The 13,892-nt window shown below is 35.0% G+C and overlaps 1 protein-coding gene across 2 annotated transcripts in view; it reads left to right on the forward strand.

The window, feature by feature from the left end:
* MYEF2 (myelin expression factor 2) overlaps positions 1 to 13,892 on the forward strand; it is a 38,956-nt gene that overhangs the window by 16,011 nt on the left and 9,053 nt on the right. The window contains exons 10-16 of one of the 2 annotated variants that reach the window (XM_019442197.2): positions 2,542 to 2,643; positions 4,143 to 4,193; positions 4,485 to 4,553; positions 4,797 to 4,895; positions 5,185 to 5,247; positions 6,951 to 7,159; positions 7,239 to 7,290. In XM_019442197.2, coding sequence (XP_019297742.2) covers positions 2,542 to 2,643; positions 4,143 to 4,193; positions 4,485 to 4,553; positions 4,797 to 4,895; positions 5,185 to 5,247; positions 6,951 to 7,159; positions 7,239 to 7,290 — 645 coding nt within the window. The remainder of the gene's footprint in view (positions 1 to 2,541; positions 2,644 to 4,142; positions 4,194 to 4,484; positions 4,554 to 4,796; positions 4,896 to 5,184; positions 5,248 to 6,950; positions 7,160 to 7,238; positions 7,291 to 13,892) is intronic. The other variant, XM_019442199.2, reaches the window with a different exon arrangement.

Here is a 13,892-nt window from a genome sequence, read left to right on the forward strand (position 1 = left end):
GCTGTCAATTACTGAGAGATGTATATGGTAAAATTTCCCACTAGAATGTTGGATTTTCTTTTTTTTGTTGTTGTTTGTTTTTTGGTTTGTTTTTTTTGGTTTTTACTTTAAATATTTTGACACTAACTTAGTAAGTACATCTAAGTGTTAGAACTGATACATTTTCCAAATGAATCAAAATTTTATCACTAAGAGTGATTTTATCTTTAGTAACTAAGTCTCATCTAATATTGATATAGTTATAACAGCTTTGTTTTGCTTATTCACATTTATTATTTATGTGGGTTAATTCCCATTATTTTACATTCTATTTTTGTGCTTTTTACAGATATTTTCCTCCTATCTTGCTTTCTCATTTAGTGGTTAGCCAGGATTTTTAATATATCTGTAAAGTCTGAAGTTAATATAACTATTCTTTTACTCAGTAATAGAGTGACCTTTGAATGCTTTAATTCTAATCACTTTTTCTATTGAATTATATGCCGTTATTGCTCATTGTCTCAGTTCTGTATTGCTTTTTTTCATGCCCACAAATTAGGCATTACTACTATTTACCATTTTCTTGGCTTACCTTTCTCTACTCTCACAGACCCTGGCGCTAATTTTTTCTCAAAGCATATATTTTAAAAGCTCTTTCAGTGAGGATCTGTTGTTAGTAAATTGTCTCAATTTTGGATAGTCTATAAATGTCTTCAAAGGTAGTTTTACTGGTTATACAGTTTAAGATTGATAGTTATTTTCTCTCAGCACTTTGAAAAACCCCACAGTCTTCTGGCTTCCATTGTTGCTATTAAGTTGGCTACCACTTAAAACGTCCTTTCTTCACAGGTTAGCTGTGTTCTTCATGTTGCTGATTTTAAGATATTTGTCTTTGGTGTGCAGTTTTCTGCAGTGTTGGTATGAATTACTTTTTATTGGGCTTTCACAATCGAAGAATTCAGTTTCTTTTTAAGTGAACTCTGGAAAACTCTCAGTTCATGTGTCTTTGAGTATTTCCCTTTCTCTCTTTATAGGGCAGTTTTTTCCTGCCTCAGCCCAGTTTACCTTATCACTTAGAGTGTCATCTTTCGAGATTTCTGCCTGGCTTTCTGCTGGGGCTTCCAGTTTACTTTTCCACTATTAATACTATTCTAGTTATTTAGATAAAAAATATTCTCTGTTGTATTCAGACTTATTCTATATCTCTTTTTGAGATTCACATTTTTATATATTCTTTATTGAGATATAATATGAACTCATACACTTTGACAGAATCAGTTCGTTATTCGAGTTAATCATTATTAATGTCCCCATTTTTCCCTTCCTCCCTTCTTTTGTTCAAATTATTTTAACTTGTCAAATGGGAGCCTCCTTACTGCCAATGATGCCCATACTCTTACTTTTGGTGAAAGCATGATTTCCCAGAGCTGTGAAGATTTTTTTTTTTTTTTTTGTCATAGAGATATGAGATTGGCCTAGTCTCAAAGAGTCCTGGTTCCTTTTAGTAGAGAATGATTTCAGAGATGAAAATATGAGTCCTAGGTATAGACATGAGAGTATTGTTGATAGTCAAGTATGCTGTTGCTTTCAGTTAGACCATTTTTAGGTACTAAGCTGTTATCTTTTACCAGATGACATTGATCTTTTCAATTACACAGCATGCTTCTGTATTTTATCTTAAAACACACACACACATTTTGTGTGTGTGTGTGTGTGTGTGTGTGTGTGTGTGTGTGTGTGTGTAGATAGATAGATAGATAGATAGTATGGTTTTCTCAGCCCCTACCTCTTAATTGCTACATTGGCTAGCAAGAACATACTCAGATTTAATATAGTAAAATAAAATAGTTCCCACTCAACTGTTAAGTCTTTAAGGTCATCAAATTAACTTCTTAAAGTCTATTTTCAACAAATTTAATTAGTTTATTTTAAGAGAGGTAGTAAAAGGAATACTGGATTTAGAGACCGAAAACTTAAATTGTAGTCCTAACTTAATCACATAGCTAAATGGCATTATAAAAGTAACTTAAGGTCTCAGAAATTTCCTCCTGTGTGGAAAATAGATGTGAAAACACTTAAGGTGCCATATAAATAAATAAATATGTCATGGACAAAACCAGGTAATGTAACATTTGTTTTATTCAATATTTTGTTTTCATTGTTGTTGACTTTTTAGTTGGATTTGAACCATCTTAAACGTAATTCTATTTTAAGTGGTTTTACAAACTCGAGCAAGATTCTCATTTTCAGATATGTATACCATTTATAAGGTATATAATATTATTCAAAATCCTCTTGGTATTTGATTAGTCCTTTTTAGAATGCCTTGAAACTAGGATAGAAGGTAGGTCTGCTTCATAAAATACTTCTCATTAATAAATGGTGTTATAGTGAGGCTTCTTCACTGTGCTGCATTCTGATGAAAACAAGAACCAGTGCTCTTATTTGCAAATTTGCAAAATTTTGGCAATATTACGACAGGCATGTAGCTTAAAGAATTTATTTAGTGCCAGTTAGTTAATCATATATGGGCTGGTAATATCATTTTCATTTGTGTTTTAGGTGGTCTTGGAGGCATTGGAATGGGACTTGGTCCAGGTGGACAGCCTATTAGTGCCAGCCAGTTGAATATAGGTGGTGTAATGGGAAATTTAGGCCCAAGTGGTGAGTATTCTCACTTTCTTATTTTTTTTTAATGATACATTGCTAAATTTATAAAGCTTACATTTACTAGTTTGTAATAGTGTTTAAAGGATTCTGTTTTATAGTTGAATATTTAGGATTTCATTCAGCCTGAAAAAAGAATGAAACCTTGAGACCAGAGAACATGAAATAGAGTGAGCAAAGGTCAAGAGGGTTCCTCTGACGCTAGCTGTGTTGTAGCTAGCCGTTTAGCACTTTGGATTTTAAAATGTCTTTGAGGCAGGAGGAGAATGTTTAACATAGTGTCTCGTGTATCATGGATATACAGTATTTGTGGAATGGCTGAAATGCTACCCTATCAAAAGCAAGTTAAATTTGTATTTATAGCTGGGAAGGTAGCTTTTCAGAGAGCTGTTTGTCTCTTTACATGGACTAATTTACAGTTTATCTCTGAAGATTAGTTTTTAAACCTTGTGGTTTCAGAACCCTTTTATTCTCTTCCAATTTGGTGGCAGTCCCAAAGTGCTTTTGTTGACATGGTTATGTTTGTCAGTATTTACTGTGTTAGGAAATAAAACTTAGAAATTTAAAAATATTTACAGATTTATTTAAAATAACAGTTATCGACTTGTATTAACATAAATATAATTTTTAAGAAAATGTTTTATTTTCCGTTACAAAATATTAGTAAACACAGTGGCATCGTTTTATCTTTTTGGATATCTCTTTAATGTTTGGTTTAAGGCAAGACAGCCGTGCTGTTATATCTGCTTCTGCATTTCGTTTGTTATATTGCATACATCATGTAGTTTCTGGAAAATTACACCTTATATTCATGACAGAATGAGAGTAAACAGTCAAATAATATCTTAATATTACTTGATGAACAAAATAGTTTTGACTTATTGGACCCCAGACCATACTTTGAGAACTGTGTCTTAATTGATAGAGTACTAAATGCTCTCAGATTCCTGTTTTTTGCTGAGATGCTATAGCTAAACTTTAAAAAATCAGTGTAGCTATGGTAATTGGTCTGAATGAAATAGAAACTTTTATTCTTAGGCCCTCCACCTTCCTAAACAAAGGCTTTTTTATTCTTTGTTTTTTTTACTGCTCCCTTAGCTGCCATGTTGAAAGGAGTCCTTACTTTCTGACTCGATCTCTAAATCTGCTGTGGTGATACGTGTGTGTGTGTGTGTGTGTGTGTGTGTGTGTGTGTGTGTGTGTGTGTGTTGAAAAAAAAAATGAACAGTTACCTAGTCCTAGATATTCTCTGCTTGAATGTGTGACCAGTGAATTTTGTTTTCTTATTTAATAAATATTCATAGAGGCCTTTTTGAAGACTCATGATTAGACAGCTGCTGTACATAGCACTTTAAAGCCTCACATGTGTGCCCCACTGCTTCTCTAGCATTCCGTCATGACTAGACCAGTGGTATCTTTTGCTATATTGCGTTATGTCATTCTTTAGTCCTAAAAATAAGATTGACTGAACGTACATACTATGTATTTTATTTGAGGTATGGGAATGGATGGTCCAGGTTTTGGAGGAATGAATAGAATTGGAGGAGGTATGTATAAGCATTTGTTTTTTGTATGTACCCAGTACCATGTTTAGTAAATTAGAAGCTGTGTTGAGAATTCTAAGGGAAAAAAAAGTCATAGTTTATTGTTGGCTCATACCTAAAGGCTGCTAGCAGAAACTGAGCCTAGTACATACTTAAGAGATGGGAAATGATGTGTTAAGCCCCTGCACAAGGTAGAGTGGATGAAGAGCTTACTGGTGAGACATAACATTTACAACATGTACCTTTCAGCTATATAGCTAATAGTCAAATCTCAAATTAATCTTTATTCCGTAGGAATTGGGTTTGGTGGTCTGGAAGCAATGAATAGCATGGGAGGATTTGGAGGAGTTGGCCGAATGGGAGGTAGGTAAATGTAGGAATGGGCACTGTAGAGGTCTCCAGAGGGCATATGGGGCATGGCGGGTAGGGACAGGCATAACAGGACGGGGGATATCATATAGCATGTGAGGTAAGTTGGTAAATCACAGACTTTTTGGTATTTGTGACTTTTGTCATCTTTCCAGTTTACTTTCATTATGTTCCTAAATGGATTACCATGTACTGATACACTTGAAAAAGGGTTAATTTGTTGCATAATCTTTTCAGAGCTGTACCGTGGTGCGATGACTAGTAGCATGGAGAGAGATTTTGGACGTGGTGATATTGGATTAAATCGAGGCTTTGGAGATTCCTTTGGTAGACTTGGTAGGGCTGGCTGCATATTTCTCCTTTTCCTTTTTGCAGATTATGTTTTTCAAAGTCTGTTTCCTTTTTTTGTGAAAAATTGGACATTGATAATGTTTCATGTAATTTATTGATGAAAACCACTTTAGGAATTTTAATGTACTAGCTCTCTTTTTCAGTAAATTACATATTTGAACCTATTTCTAGAAGACTTACACTTTTTGGTTACTGTACAGCTGAGAGCATAGTACCTTGGGAATTTTAAAATATGATTCTTCCAATTAATTAGTATCTTTCCATCCTTGTTTAGGCAGTGCAATGATTGCAGGAAGAATAGGAGCTTCTAACATGGGTCCAGTAGGATCTGGAATAAGTAGGTTTAAATTTTACTAGAATTTATTCAGTAGTATTTGAGTGCTTGCAAAAGACTTTGCAAGAGTAGTTATTATAGTATAGTAATATTTTGTTCTTACGTGTTAATATGTCTTGTCATAATTTAGAGAAACTTTGAGAGTTACTGAGCTTTTCTGTTTGATCACTGTTTGAAATTTCTAAACTAACTTTGAATTTTACCTCTTTGACATTTCTGAACTAACAACAGAGTATGTGTTAACTGTCAGCTAATCCAAGAAGCTCCGTTCCAACTGAGGAATCTGGGGATTTCCTTGATCATGTGTCAGGAGGAACTTTTGCTTTAGCACCAACTTTGTTTCCTTGCCTATTGTCTACAACTGCTGTTGGTGACTAGCTTATTTCATGTGTGAATATCTTGTGTCTTTTGCCCTGTTACAGCACCTCTAGAGACTTCCTGAGGTTGAGAGCTAAGGTTGAAAGAGATGCTTATTTCCTTTCCTCTTAAACCTTTCCTGTGATAGAATCAAGAGTAGTTGGGGAATGCCACATTTCTTCCACCTGTTTCCTCTACCACATTTTAGGCCTTATGTTAAATCTTAAAACATGGCTCAGTTTTTGATCTCTTTTGCTTACTGAGCCATGTTTCTGTGAGCTCTCCGTACTTTATTGACTCCTTTAATTGATTGAAACCTCACAAATAGGAAATACAGCCTACTTAAAGTTTTCTAAGGGCAAATTCAGAAATCCTGTCAGCTGAAGATACTTACTTCCATTTACCTGCTTCTCATTCCTTTTCATAATTTTTTTCATCCTTGGCCATTTTCCCAGTAATCATAACTTCCCTACTTTCCTTTTTTACCTCATGTTTGTGCTTCTGTTTCCCTAACTTTAGATTTGTTATTCATAGAAAGCCAGTGTGAGGGTGGTTAATTTTTGAAATTTCTCCATATGGGGATATTAGGTACAAGAGAAAAGAAAAAGTTTTGGGAATGTATAGGATTGGAATAATTAAAGGGGACTCAGTGCATAAGAATAAATTTGGTATGAGCTATGAGTTAAATTCTCAAGCTCTGGCTAGAGGGGTGTGATTCCATGTTTTTCTATCTCCTTAAGTTCTATGTAATATTGAAATTAAAAGTTAAGTTTTCTGTGGTTATTGAAAATTGAATTGATATGAAAAGAGAAATTGCATGTGAAAATACTGAAGATACTGAAGTGAAAACAATATTATGTAGGAGAGTATGATAAGAGCAACAGTTAATGTGTTGGGAGTTGTAATATATTTTTTTGTTTTAGCAGTTATTACACATGGTATTAAAAAATAAACATGATAAAAACTATAATGTTAATGGATAAAACAGATAATTTACATAACTTAAATGATGTTATTTTATGATTGGAATAGAATTTTTTAGAAGTATGTATGTGTGATGTATTAACGTAGTGGCTAGAATTAACAGATTGTTAGCCATTAACATTCAACTAACAATGTAGATCAAATTAAATTCTATTTCTTGGAAGATTGTTATTTTGTGTGTATGAAAATAATTTTATGTTTATGTATTATCTACTTATATAAATGAATTAATTTTTTTCTCCCTTTCTTTCTCAAAAATGATTTTGTCCCTCCTCTTTCCTTCTTCCTCTTCTTTCTCCTTTTTCTTCCGTTTTTGAAAAAACACCAAAATTCCCCAACCCCCCCTTTCCGTTCTTGAAATCCAGGTGGTGGCATGGGTGGCATGAACAGTGTGACTGGAGGAATGGGGATGGGACTAGACCGGATGAGCTCCAGCTTTGATAGGATGGGACCAGGTATAGGAGCTATACTGGAAAGGAGCATCGATATGGATCGAGGATTTCTGTCCGGTCCAATGGGAAGCGGAATGAGAGACAGAATAGGCTCCAAAGGCAACCAGATATTTGTCAGAAATGTAAGCAACTAAACGTAAAGGATACTTAAAATTATTTTTTTCTTTGTATATCTGTTACTAATACCTTTTTTCATTCTAGCTGCCTTTTGACTTGACTTGGCAGAAACTAAAAGAGAAATTCAGTCAGTGTGGTAAGTATACTAATGACTGCAGATATGATAATATTGATTACAGAGGAAAAACTGATTTTAAACCTTTAAACACTGTGTTTAGACCTTACCTGTCCAGAAATCTGTTCCTGGATAGTATGACAGGTCTAATTCCACTTGAAATAAATTATGCTGCTCTCCTCTGACAAGGAGCAGTGCAAATTACTTCTAAATAACCAGATTTAGAGTAGAGCCTGTCATTGTCTTCTGTGGAGAAAGAGAGGGCTTGCTTTATTACCTGATTTTTGAAAGGTTAGTATATCATCATTGCTTGCGTTTAAAAAGATTTTTTTCTGTGGAAAGTACTAATGAAGGGTATACTTATTTCCTTGTTTATAGTGGAGTGCAGTGCATTGCCAACATGACCCCAAAAATGCTGACATCCAAATGATGTGGGAGTCCATCAATGAGACCCATTCTGCACATTGTTTCCTGTACAATACAGGAAACTTAGCTGATAGCGGAGAACCCACTGCCTGGAGTTCCTTAGACGGGTACATTCTGGTGGCCCTTCTAGCTCTTTTATAAACTGTTCTTGGCTATGATGGGCACTGTGTACAATCTTGATATATTCGTTAGGTCTGTAGAAGATTAGGTGGTTTTACTACTTGAAAAGGGGACTTTTGCTGCTGGGAGAAATAGTGTGAGTGGAACAGCGTAACAGATTTCCTGCCAGTATTTTTCTGCTGTTGCGTGGTATCCCAGAGACTCTCTGATCACAGTAGTAAGCTATCTGGGTGGCCTGTAGTGATGAAAGGAAACTAAAAGTGGTACATTCAGTTCTTGAGAGCTGACAGAAAGTTAAGAGTATTTGGAATATATATTTACTTTTTTTGAGATCACGAAGGGGATAAGTTTAGTGTTCTCCCACAAAAGTAGCCTTCAGCTCTTCTCATAAAGTGGTGGTGATCACTTAGGATCACGTGGATATCATCTGTGTTCTGAGTACCTGACTCTGTTGTAGTAATCTGTTCATAGGTTTTTTTTTTTTTTTTTTTAACTATTTTTTGAGAGAGAGAGAGTGTGAGCAGGGGAGGGGCAGAGAGAGAGGGAGACACAGAATCCGAAGCAGGCTCCAGGCTCTGAGCTGGCAGCACAGACAGCTGATGTGGGGCTGAAACCCACGAACTGTGAGACCATGACCTGAGCCGAATTCGGACACTCAACTGACTGAGCCACCCAGGTGCCCCTGTTCATAGGTTTTCTTCCCTCTTAGATAGAGGCTTTTGATGCAGGAACTGCATCGTTTCATTCTAACATTTTTCATTGCCTCCGTATATATAGGAAGAGTTTATTAAATGTTTATGAGTGAGTTAAGTATTCTGAGCAGATCTTCATTCATTTATTCAGTTACTTATTCATTCAGTCAATCAGTCTACAAATAGTATGTTTTTGGCAGTCTGCTTGTCATTAGAATTAGACATACAAACAGTGAAACATAGTATCCTTGCCTTCAAGGAACATGCAGTGTGAATCTGTCAAAGATGTTCTTTTGACTCCTTTTGTTGATTATCTTTTTTTTGGCTTTCATGTATATTCAAGTAAGAGAAACTTAATGTTTTTTAATTGTAAAAATGTTAAAAATGAGGTAACTATTAAAACAGTTACCATGAACAGAAAACAGAATTGTAATGTTGTTTTCCAGTGTTGGTAGTGTTTGTAGGAGTAAGAGGATCTATCAGGATGAGTCAGCAGCATCTGGCCATGAACCCCATAGACTGCAAAAGAATGGACATGTTAGGGCCTTAGTGAATACATCAAATGAGGAGCAGTGGCGGCAGGTATAGGTCATATCTGTTGTAGTTTCAGTGAAAAAAAACAGCGCCAAATGAGATAAATTACATTTTTCAAAGTAGAACGGAGACACGAAAAGAACAAAGCGTAGTACACAAATGACATTACTGAAAATGTGACCAATATTGATTTGACTTTTCTTTAGCATATGTGTAGCAGGCACATTTCTTTTTGAGGTCACATGTGAGCAAGGCTTGCAGCAACTTTGAGGTCTTGTATTGAGATTCTTGTTGGAGTGGCATTGATTTGATAGATGGACATTAGCAATTCAGACGTTTTCTGAAAGGAAAAAAGTAGTATCCAACTCTACATTTAAAAAATGTGTACAGCATTTTAGCTAATAAAATGAAAGGTGGGGGCGCCTGGGTGGCTCAGTCAGTTAAGTGTCTGACTTCGTCTCAGGTCATGATCTCGCAGTTTGTGAGTTCGAGCCCGGCATCAGGCTCTGTGCTGACAGCTCAGAGCCTGGAGTCTGCTTTGGATTGTCTGTCTCCCTCTCTCTATGCGCCTCTCCCATGCTGGCTCTCTGTCTCTCTCTCAAAAATAAATAATCATTAAAAAATTTAAAAAATAAAATTATTTTTTTAAAGAAATTATTATTTTAGCTCTCCTCTTAGATCCTTTATTAATCTATAGTATCGTGAGTATAATGATTTTTATTTTTCTTATCAATTCTATTGTAAAAGCTTCTGATTTTTATTTAGATTTATATTAAAGTAATGCCATATTTATGGCCTTTTGTAGCAACGTGGGTGGAACTGGAGAATGTGATGCTAAGTGAAATAAGCCATACAGAGAAAGACAGATACCATATGGTTTCACTCTTATGTGGATCCTGAGAAACTTAACAGAAACCCATGGGGGAGGGGAAGGAAAAAAAAAAGAGGTTAGAGTGGGAGAAAGCCAAAGCATAAGAGACTCTTAAAAACTGAGAATAAACTGAGGGTTGATGGGGGGTGGGAGGGAGGGGAAAGTGGGTGATGGGCATTGAGGAGGGCACCTTTTGGGATGAGCACTGGGTGTTGTATGGAAACCAATTTGACAATAAATTTCATATATTAAAAAAAATAAAATAAAGTAATACCATATTTAAATAATTCCCCACCATCTTCCTCTTTTTAACCTTAAAATGCATTGATGGTAAAGAAAATAAGTTATGGGAATATAGAGTTAAGTGTTCAGCTATTGGCAACTATGGAAGTTACCTGGCTCATATGAATTGAACTATCCATTTTTCTGCCACAGCACTTTATTTTCAAATCTTAAGAGAGTTTTTTCTTTCTTAGTATGAGAAGTTTCCTTCTAACCTGTTCCAAGTCAATAATGACCTCTTTCACAGTAAAAGTCAGTTTTGTTGTTGTTTTTTCCCCCTTGAGCCCAAAGTGAGTAAGTATATCCTTTTGGTTGCTTCTTAGTAAAAGTCTAGTGGTACTCCATGCATCTTCCCCAGACAGTATCTGTCGGTAAATGGCTCACCAGCAAAGCCCTGTGCTTACCAAATGTCTATACAAATCTTCCTTGACTTACAGTGGGGTTACATTCCAACAAACCCATCCTAAGTTGAAAATATAGTAAGGTGAAAATGCATTTAATTACACTTAGCCTACTGAACATCATAGTCTCACCTAGCGTACCTTAAACATGCTCAGAACACTTATATTAGCTTATAGTTGGGCAGAATCATCTAACACAAAGCTTACTTTATAATAAGGTGCTGAATATATCATGATTATCATTGATTAAATATATATCATGAATATATCATTGATTAAATACTATACTGAGTGTGAAAAATAGAGTAGTTGTGTGGGTCCAGAATGGTTATAAATGTACGGCTTGTTTACCCCTGTGTTTGCCTGACTTACTGAGAGTTGTGGTTCATGGCTGCCGCCCACTATCACTAGTATCATACCACATACCACTAGCCTGAGAAAAGATCAAAATTCAAAGTACAGTTTCTACTGCGTATCACTTTTGCATCATCATGATGTTGAAAATTGTAAATTGAACCATTATAAGCTGGGACCATCTATAGTGGTTAACTGTCCTTGATGGGGCAAATACAAAGGCCAAGAAAATGTATTTTAGGTTATACTACCTCAGTACAATATTTCTTCATACTTTGTAATTTGGGGGAAATTGTGTTCACATATCCCCAGACATAACAACATGAAGAATGAGTGTAGTAAAATAGATCTTTTTTTAATCCTACCCTATGTAATTCCTCAGTGACATGCATTTTTAAGAAGGCTGAGTATAAATAAATTAACTGAACCATTCAGAGTTAGTTGTAGTTTGTGCTAACGGACTCATGTAGACATAGTCTTTCAAACTTGCTCCTGTATTTATTACACACTTTAGCTATACTCTGACTTGGCTTGGTATGAGGCAGGATCATAAGATTTTAGAACTGCAGTGCAAGGAAAGCCCGTTGAATTATTCCTGCTATAAACCATGTAAACAAATATAACTTTGATCCACAGATTTCCATTATGTAGTTTTCTGGATCAGTATGCTTGTTAACTGGCTAGAAAATAGAGATTTGGGTTAGATTTTATTTACTAAACCACGTGCTGCTTCAAGGATGACTAGTCGACTTTAACTCTGGCATATTTTAATAGTAAAACATAATGCAGTAACAGTAAAAATAATATATGAAGAGCATTCATTGATAGTCCTTTTGTTTGTAAAGAAACACTAAAACTTTGTTTTTTGTCCCTTATATCATAATTACAGCTTCTTACAGAGTATCTGATTTTGCTTTTTTCTTTTGTGGTTATGTTACACTTTCACTTTGGTAATGGCTTTTATTGAACCATTTATTTATTTTTGCTTTAATTTTGTCTATTTTTAGATAATGCTTTTATATCAGCATTTCCCAAAGCATACCCACAGGATGTTAATAGGCTGGATTAAATAAAGTGACAAGGTTTCTTTCACTGCAGGATAAGTCATTTTTTAACTAGTATATGTAACAGCAATATGTTTGACTATTCTGTTGTACTGATTTCTCATTGCATACTATTTTGTCCTATACTATTATTAAAATAGCAGTTCTATTTTCGTTTTTCTTGGAATCACACAAGATCAGTAGATATTTAAGTCATTTAAGAAAGTCCTCAGACTTTGTAATATGTAAATATAGCCAAGGGGGTCTGATTTAATGATTGGAAACTAAATTTTTTTCTCCTCAATTATTTATCTTTAGAAAAGTAAATTATCTCAGTCGGTGTTTTTATGGGATTAGAAAACGTAAAACGCTTTCTGGTTCTATGCCTTGTGGGAGTTTTGAACAGTCTTACCATGAAACGAGTATCTATAAGCCAGTTTCTGTAGCCTGAGTGTTCAGACTGTAAGAATGTGGAAGCATTTTGGTGGAGAGACCTTGTCAGATTGAAAAGCTGTGAGATCATGGTGGGGTCGGGAATTTGGGAGTCTGACTGTTGATTCCTAAACTGATAGAGACAATTTAAGAGAAGAAAAAGAGCGAGAGAAACTTGAAAGATTGAGACAGATTTTGCATGAGATAATTACGTATTTTCCTTTGAAGTTTTGAAGATTTCTTGGCTTGAGTAAAACTTACTATTGCTAATAAAGCTGATGTTAAGAGAAGCCCTAAGTTTTTATGAAAGGTGAAAGTAGATAAGGAAGAACCTCTAACTTTAAAAGCCCTTGAAAATTCTCCACAGTAATCCACCGAAATCACTGTACTGTGCTGTCTTTGACCAAGGTATGCTTTAATTAAACTTGCTTTTTCCAGGTCTCAGCATTCACAATATTAAGAGGACTCTGGAAATTGCTCTGCATCTATCTTTAAAGTTTTTTAAAGTTTCATTTTATGTTGTTTATTAGAAAATGTGATTTCTATGTTTTTTGTTTTAACGAATTGTAGGTTGGTTATATATTGTTTGAATTTACTTTAACCATGATAATATAATTTTTTCTGGGGATTAATCTGTTTTATAACTTCTAGAACAGTTAAAGGCTCCCTGGTCTCGGTTACAAGATCATGGTTTTGACTCATGACATTTATTAACTTGGACCATTTAGGTAGGGTGAGCAGTTGATTGCCAGTTGGTTTAAAAAAATGCAGTAAGGGTGCGATTGGGGAAATGGTTGAAAAAACAAAAACAGAGTAGTCCAGGATGTTGTAGATAATAAATCATTCAGATCAAGATTTAAACAGGAAAAAAAAAAAAAGATTTTCTACTCCTGCATTGAAGTTAAAATAGATCCTATCACCTGGCAAAGGGCTTATGCAATTTTTTTTTTTTTATAAGGCTTTTATTATCTCCCTCTCCTTTTTTGTCCCTTTATAGAACTAAATATGTTTGGCTTTCTAAGTATGTTGCTAGACTAAAATTAGCCTGTAGTGATTTGGCTACTATATAATATTCAAGGAAAGGAAATACGGTAAGTGGGCACACAACTCCCCTAAATGTGTGTGGATCTGATGATAATACATCCCAGTTTGCCTGGGGATAGTCTCCTTTTCATCTGTTATTTGTGTGTAATTACTAATCACTCTCCATTTTACTCTCAAAGGTGTTCTGGTTTGTGTGGTGGATGTTTATGGATATTTTGTAATTTGATGAATGATTTAATGAATACCAGCAGTGATATTACCTATATATGCAATAATTGTCTGGTTTTCTTCCTCCTCCTCGAAGCTTCTCTGAGGTTCTTCTTTGGGCCTTACCATCACTGTTACTTTTATTGATTTAATCTATGCTATCTCTTCCATGCCTATTTCCATAACCTATTTGGTACCACTCTTACACTGGAGTTCA

Source organism: Panthera pardus, unplaced genomic scaffold (assembly GCF_024362965.1).
Source record: "Panthera pardus isolate Hobbes unplaced genomic scaffold, ASM2436296v1 HiC_scaffold_24, whole genome shotgun sequence".
Taxonomy (NCBI): domain Eukaryota; kingdom Metazoa; phylum Chordata; class Mammalia; order Carnivora; family Felidae; genus Panthera; species Panthera pardus.